We start from the raw sequence: 7,776 nt of genomic DNA, 5'->3' as shown, positions 1-7,776 counted from the left end.
TAGAATTGCGTGATCTAAACTCACAACTGCGAGTGATAAAGTCAAAATTGCATGATATAAAGTCACAATTGGAAGTCACAAAGTCAAAATTAGGTGATAGAAACAATTGAGTTATAAAGTCAGAGTTTTTTTTCCCTCAGAATTGCATAATATAAAGTCACAATTGAGAGAAATAAAGTCACAATTGCCAGTTACAAGGTTGAAATTGTGTGATATGAACTTACAATAGCGAGTTAAAGCCAAAATTGCATGATATAAACAAAGTTGGAGTTACAAAGTTGGAATTGCGTGGTATAAAATCACAACTGCGAGTTAAAAAGTCAGAAGTGCATGATTTTGATATAAAGTCAAAGTTGCAAGATAAAATGACAATTCTGGCATTTTTTTCTTAGAATTGCATGATATAAACTCATAACTGAGAGAAATAAAGTCAGAATCGCAAGTTACAAAGTTGAAATTGCAAGATAAACTCACAATTCTGACATTTTTTTTCTCAGAAATGCGTGATATAAACTCATAATTAAGAGAAAGGAAGTCAGAAAAGCATGATATAAATTCACAATTTTGAATTTTTTTCTCAGAATTGCATAATAAAAACGAAATTGCGAGTTACAAAGTCAGAATTGCCAGATATAAACAATTCTGACATTTTTTTCTCAGAATTGCATAAAAATTTGCAATTATGATTTTTTTAAATCAGAATTGTACGATATAAAACTGAGAGAAATAAAGTCGGAAAAAAAAAAAGTCAGAATTATAAGCTCATATCTTACAGTTCTGACTTTATTTCTCCAAATCATGATTTGCATCCCGCAATTCTGAGGAAAAAAGTCAGAACTGTGAGAAGTCGCAATACCCTTTTATATTGACAGTGACATAGTAAACAAGTAAAATATTTATTAAAGAGTCAATACACATTACATACTAATTACAATAACTTATTTTTTCAGTTTGACTGAACAAGCTTATTCTTGCATAAGCCCATATTTCTACTTACAATTCATGTTCTGTAAAACAGTCATTAAAAATAAAAAGTAATCACATATTACAACATTGGAAGTCCGTAAGTCTCACCTGACAAACAAACAAACAGAATTCATGCCTTTTTCACAATCATAAACAGTCACATTATAAAGCATCCAAGTGAATTTCTCCCAGACTGCACTCTCTGACCAGAGGGAACAAACTCGTAATGCTACAAGAAGTGCAATATTTCATTCACAACAACCAAAACTCAGACAGGAACAAAAGAAACTAGAGTGATGAATTGTTCATGTTCATGTTCATCTTTGGCCTCAGGTATACAAGTTCATATAAACTTGCTCCTTAAAAAAAATAGCTAAAAAGCAAAACTGACATAAGAATTCAGAATGAATGTGTCTTGAATGAGATTCAACCATGGTAAGTGGACGGCCCGTCCCAATCCTGGCCTACGTGGTTCCGGCCGGATGGCCTGCGACCACCCGTGAATCTCTTCAGCGTTTCAGAGGAACTAGGACGTAACCAGGGGTCTGTGGCAATGGTGTCAATGGAAACACACCGGTCGATTGAAGGAGGAGTCTGTGGCCATAGCTCCTCCCCTTCCTCAGTCGACACTTCGCCTAGACAGCACAGAAGACACATCTCAGTGGTTCGAATTACATTTATGGCTTCGTTCATCTTCAGAACACAAATTATGACATTTTTGAGGAAATCCGAGAGCTTTCTGAACTTAAATAGACCGCAATGCAACTGACACATTCAAGGCCTGGAAAGGTAGTAAGGACATTGTTAAAATACTCCATGTGACATCAGTGGTTCAACCGTAACATTATGAAGCTATGAGAATACTTTTTTTCGCACAAAGAAAACTATATAATGATTTTATTCAACAATTCTCTTCTTGCCAGTCTCCGCCGTGCTGTTCATGCAAGGTCAGAAAGCTCTTGGATCATCAAAAATATCTTAATTTGGTTTCCGAGATGAACGAAGGTCCTCAAGGTCTGAAACGACATGAGGCTGAGTATTTATTGACGGAATTTTCTTTTTTGGGCAAACTATTAGTGTTTACCAGACTTAACACCAGTAGTCAAATGTAGTCAGCTTGAGCAAGGCTACCCAAATTGATTTTCCTTTTGGATTCAGAGTTCCTGACCTGATCTCCAGTCATTTTCTTTCTTGTTGTTCAGCAACATCATCTTGTTCTTTGTGCGTTCCCTCAATCGTTCTATTTCTGTGCTGGTTAGCGAGTGCAGAGACTGGCTGTCAGGACCGCTGTCAGGTCGAGTGTACCCGTTTACAACATCCTACCGACAAAACAAAAGTACAGTCATTCAGCACTTTAGCGGCTATTGATGCATTCAATTTAAAAAGAAATATGGCTTCTAAATAGTAAACATAACTTGTTTTGACCAAATATACACACATATACACTAGCAGTCAAAGGTTTTTGAACAGTAAGATTTTTAAAGATGTCTCTTCTGCTCAAAGCCTGCATTTATTTGATCCAAATTACAGCAGAAACAGTAACATTTGGGCATATTTTTACTATTTAAACATAGACTGTAAAAAATATGGACGTAGTATCCGTGACGTCACCCGTAGGATTCTGAAGCGCTATTTTGAAGCCTGTTGTGGGCAGGATTCGGCCGTCGCCATCTTGGAATCACGTCACCGCGCGTCACTCCCGGATAATCAAAAATGGGCAAAAAGGCGGGACGTGGGTGAAGCTGGTTGCTGAAACCACGCCCGCCTAGCGCAACAGTGGTGACAGCAGCGGCAATCCCCCTGTCACTCAAGTGGCCACGCCCTTAATTATGCTGAACTTATAGGCTTAATATAACTTAAACGGATGAGTTATAAAAAAATCACTGACAAGCTACGCCTAATCGCGCTCAAAATCGAATCGAATCGAATGCGATTTTTAGCGCGATTTGGCGTAGCTTGTCAGTGATTTACGCCTCTGAACACTCCAGCTGAACGCAGCTGAACGCACGTGATGGAGATTTACTACTAATCAAAGTACCGGCTTCATTCACTAAACGCGCATTAGAATCGCTTTCAATTTATCGCCCAGCCCTACGTAAAATATATCAATATATCTATGAAATATATAAATGAAAACAGTTTTATTGAATTTGGCTGCATCAAATAGCAGTATGTGAGCACAGAGACACAAGACAATACGACGTACTGACGTCATGAATATGCTAATGAGCGTATGACGTCATTTAGCGACATTTGGTGACTTTTCAAGCGGGGTATAGCTACTTTCCATTGAAAAAAGTTGGCAACACTGACTTCAAGTCAGCATATTAGAATGATTTCTAAAGGATCATGTGACACTGAAGACTGAAGTAATGATGCTGAAAATGTAGCGTTGATCCCAGGAATAAATTACATTTTTAAATGTATTCAAATAGAAAGCAGTTGCTTTAAATAGTACAAATATTTTACAATATTACTGCTTTTGCTCTATTTTGGATCAAATAAATGCAGGCTTGGTGAGCAGAAGAGAACAGAAAAACGATATTTTTTTGACTGTTAGTATACATTGCTAAAAATGCAATTCCATAATGCATTGCAACAACAGGAGTTGCTGTCTGTGTAGAGCATTCCAAATCAGTCAATTACTGTATGAGGTTCCACTGTGCTGCTGGATGGACATGTTTGACAGCTGCATTCACGTCTCATGTCTTATGCAGAATCTTGCATGACACTACATTCTAAAAATGCAGCGTTCGTGTTTAAAAGTTCAACTTTTAAAAAGCATGACTCTATCCACCTTTTGTAAATTTACGTGTCTGACTTCTGGTGTCATCCACATCTAGCTATTTTTAGCTGTACAAAACAGCTCGTTTTTCTGCTTGATATTGCAAATTGGTGTGTCCAAACATATTATTTGAATGTATTACCTAAATTATGAACACAATGGTTTGTAGTGCAAACAGTTTTACCGTTTACTCCACATTCTACGTTAATGCAGAAAGTATTTAGCAAGGCAGCTAGGTTTTGGAACAGCACTAAAGACTTGGACTTGATCAAGAGAGGTTATAGTTGTACATAACTGAGAACTCACCTCAGACACATCTGCTTTCCTAACTGCCGGTCTCGTTCTCTGGTCACGCCGGGATTGGAGAAGCAATGAATCGCCAGTGGGGTCTGTGTAGAGACAGCTGATTGGTTATTTACAGCTGACAATTGTTCAGCAACAGCAGGCTCTGCAGTCCTTCCTCTCTCTCGAGATTCTTTCCAGCTTCAACATGCATGAGTCAAGCAATCAAAGCTTGGTAATTGAAACTGAGCAAATGAAATGGCATTTAATGGATGCGACTGAGACTGTTTTGAGAACTCATTTACAAGGTGACTGCTGATCTCTCTGGGGTGCCGCTGAGGACAGGCATTATCCTCACCCCAGAGTCAATCTCTCCTCTGTCTGGTTTTCATAGCTGTCATACTAGCTGTCATCCGTCCCTGGTGGCAGTGACAGCAGCTGTCTGACGGCAGTATCACGCATTGTCTGCTGCTCACACTGACACATACACACCCCTATACTTGTAAAACATCCCTTAGATGTATATTGTTTCTAAATTATGTTAATCGATATGCCAAAACTCTAATGCTACCGCCTTAAAAGAAAAAGTCATACGGGTTTGGAATGACAGTCTTTTTATTTTTAAAAGGTTAGTTTACCCAAAAATGAATAAGTCTGTCATTAATTACTCAAGCTCATGTCGTTTTGAACCTGTTAGACCTTTCGGATCCCACATAGATGGCAACGCAACTGACACGTTCAAGGCCCAGAATGGTTTTGGAACGAGTTTAAAATGACATGAGGGTGAGTAACTAATGACAGTATTTTCATTTTTGGATGAACTATCCCTTTAAGAATGTTTACTAGTGGGTGTAATGTAAATGTAATCTAAAAGTGTAAACTTCCTTTTGTGACACACACATTTATGAGTAATACACTTCCCTCTGTTTTTCATTTTAGGGGGACTTACCAATAAAGGCGCTCTCAGAATCTAACAGCAAGTGTCTGCCTGCATCCTCTGCAGAATTCAGCCTCTGGGGGGATAAACACATCAATGAAGACGTCAAGTCAATAACCAGAACAGTCAGACAGCACTAACAGAGTGCAGAAATGCCCTTTAAGGGCTCAGAAAAATGGGTCACTGATATTTTTTGTACTGCACATGTGTACTAGACTCTACTCACTTGTTCATGATGCCGCTGCCCTGAAGACGCCATGTCAAAGTAATCTGCCCAGGGAATACAGGTACTGTATGAGTCTGCAGTTTTCTTTTTTATTGGCAGTAATTATATATTTTATTGATATAGTACCATTCGAAAGGTTTTTCTAATGTTTTTGAAAGTCTCTTAAAGGGATAGTTCACCTAAAAATGAAAACTACCCCTTGATTTACTCACCCTCAAGCCATCTTAGGTGTATATGACTTTCTTCTTCCAGACAAATACAATAGGAGTTATATTAAAAAATGTCCTGGCTCTTCCAAGCTTTATAATGGAAGTGAATGGGTGTTGAGATTTTGAAGTCCAATAAAGTGCATCCATCCATCATGAAAGTACTCCACATGAAGTTTAAAATATGGATATTTTTCTTACACAAACACAGCGATTCGCTTTAGAAGACCCTCTGGAGGCGTGTGGAGTACTTTTTATAATGGATGGATGCACTTTATTAGACTTCAAAATCTCAACACCCATTCACTGCCATTATAAATCTTGGAAGAGCAAGGACACTTTTTAATATAACTCTGACTGTATTCAGCTGAAAGAAGAAAGTCATTCACACCTAGGATGACTTGAGGGTGAGCAAATCATGAGATCCTCAATAACAGACTGACCAGCGGCTCTGCCGCTCCTCAGGCTGTTGATGATTCGTTGCTGTTGTCGTAACAGAGCCTGTTGCTGGATATCAAGACTGTGATCATCACTGGGGGGGTCAGGATACGCCTGCCGGACCTCCTCACGAGATGCACTGTCTGATAACACAAACACACACAGATAAGAGTCATCCTCTCCTCCAGGACTACATCCTCACTGACAGATAACACAGGGATGTTGAATACATATATTGAGCGGCACATTGACAAACATGCTCAAATCACAGAAAAAAATGGAGTCATATAGCACATAAGTGTTGTCCATCACATAAGACAGGAGAACAGCATCTCTGCCACAGCCAAAGCAGTTGGCACAGCGATGTAGAGAAAGAATCAGAGCTAAAATAAAGAGCATGACAAAGCAAGGGCATGGAGCCAAGTGCTGAGTCACAGTTCACAGAGATGCTACTCATTTCTCTCCTGCTGGGAAGTTTGATGACTGATATGACCGTTCACCCCATGAGGTGGGCAGATGGAGAGGAAGAGCTGCTGAATCCATCTTACGGCTATCTTGGCATGTAGTATCTCGCTGAACTCATTTAGTCAGTGTGTTAAAAGGTTAGTTTACCCAAAAATGAAAATTAGCCCATTATTTACTCACCCTCCAGGAATACTATGTGTAATTGACTTCGTTCTTTCAGACGAATCCAATCGGAGTTATATTAAAAATTATCCTGGCATATCCAAGCTTTAGAATTGCATGGGTGGGTGTTTCTCCTCTTCAGTCCAAAACAAGTCCAACAAAGTGAATTCATTACTAAAAAAGTGCCTCACATAATAATAAGGCCTTCTGTAGCGAATCAATGCAATTTTTGTAAGAAAAATATCCATATTTAAAATGCTTGTAATGGTTGTAATTTTTAATCGAAGGGCAACAAGAGAACAAGTCTTCACTGCTTTTCTAGTGATAAGAAGGGGAGAAAAGAATGGGAAGATGCCTGTGGATGAATAAAACTTCCCCATGTCTTTGTTCTCCCAACTTTTAGTAGACCACCGCTACTAAAAGACCTTACAAATAACAGAAATAAGAAACGCTAGATGCCATCCTGGCAGGATGTAAACATGTCGACGCTTGTCATGACACCGCAGCCACTGAAGGAGTTTCTCAGTGCAGATTTCAGTCCATAACCAGCGGTGTTTAGATTCCTTGTGAGGAAAACTCAATGGTACAGCATTTGCTTTAAGCCTACGCTAATACCCATCGTCACCTGTAAGCTCTTTCAGTAGTTGTGGTCATTGTATCAGTATTTTGGAAGTTGTGTTGTGGTAAAACAAATAGTGCCAGTAGCTCACATTAGGGCTGTGCAATTAATCGAAATTCGGTTTCGATGCTTCAAATGATCATGAAAATGCAGTAATCGAGATGAAAAGATTATTGCGCCCCATTCCATCCCCTTTCCAGTGCGCTTTTGCTCCTCCATAAAAGCCTAATTTCACATGCAAATCAGCAAAAACATGTAACGTGACTTTCATAAAACGGGACGTGTTTGATTTGTTAATGTTTCTATAATGTTTTTTTTTAATAGCGTGTAAGAAAACTTGCGCTGTTCTGTGTATGCGCTCAGAGACGGTTATCTTTTAGCTCAAGGTGCGCACCTAAATGGTCAAATACACACAAAAATATTTCAAAATGAGGCGCTTGGTGATTATTCATGTAAACCCTTATCAGTTATGTCTTAAATGATCATAAACAGTTGAGAATGAAAATACGTGTGTAACAGTAAATTGGGTCCGTATGGCGCTTAAAGAGGCAACAGTATTCCTTCTGCTGTCTCTGTGCTTAATATTAATAAAACGTTAAAAAAAATATAAACAGAAATCAGTCACTGCTCTTGAATGAAGAACTTTTGTAGTTTTAATAAGAAACAAAGCATGTTTACAGCGAAGACGTT

The 7,776-nt window shown here is 38.7% G+C and overlaps 1 protein-coding gene across 1 annotated transcript in view; it reads right to left on the bottom strand.

Moving 5' to 3' along the window:
- Positions 1-882: 882 nt before the first annotated feature.
- cspp1a (centrosome and spindle pole associated protein 1a) overlaps positions 883-7,776 on the bottom strand; it is a 25,756-nt gene continuing 18,862 nt past the window's right edge. Inside the window, exons 22-27 of the mRNA XM_073830559.1 lie at positions 5,846-5,983; positions 5,197-5,240; positions 4,983-5,046; positions 4,058-4,140; positions 2,135-2,285; positions 883-1,601 (exon numbers count right to left, since the gene is read on the bottom strand). Coding sequence (XP_073686660.1) covers positions 1,393-1,601; positions 2,135-2,285; positions 4,058-4,140; positions 4,983-5,046; positions 5,197-5,240; positions 5,846-5,983 — 689 coding nt within the window. The 3' untranslated portion in view covers positions 883-1,392. The remainder of the gene's footprint in view (positions 1,602-2,134; positions 2,286-4,057; positions 4,141-4,982; positions 5,047-5,196; positions 5,241-5,845; positions 5,984-7,776) is intronic.

This window comes from Garra rufa, chromosome 24, assembly GCF_049309525.1.
Source record: "Garra rufa chromosome 24, GarRuf1.0, whole genome shotgun sequence".
NCBI classification, from domain to species: Eukaryota; Metazoa; Chordata; class Actinopteri; order Cypriniformes; family Cyprinidae; genus Garra; species Garra rufa.
Note: the sequence above shows the minus strand (reverse complement) of the source record. Positions and strands in the feature narration are given on the sequence as shown.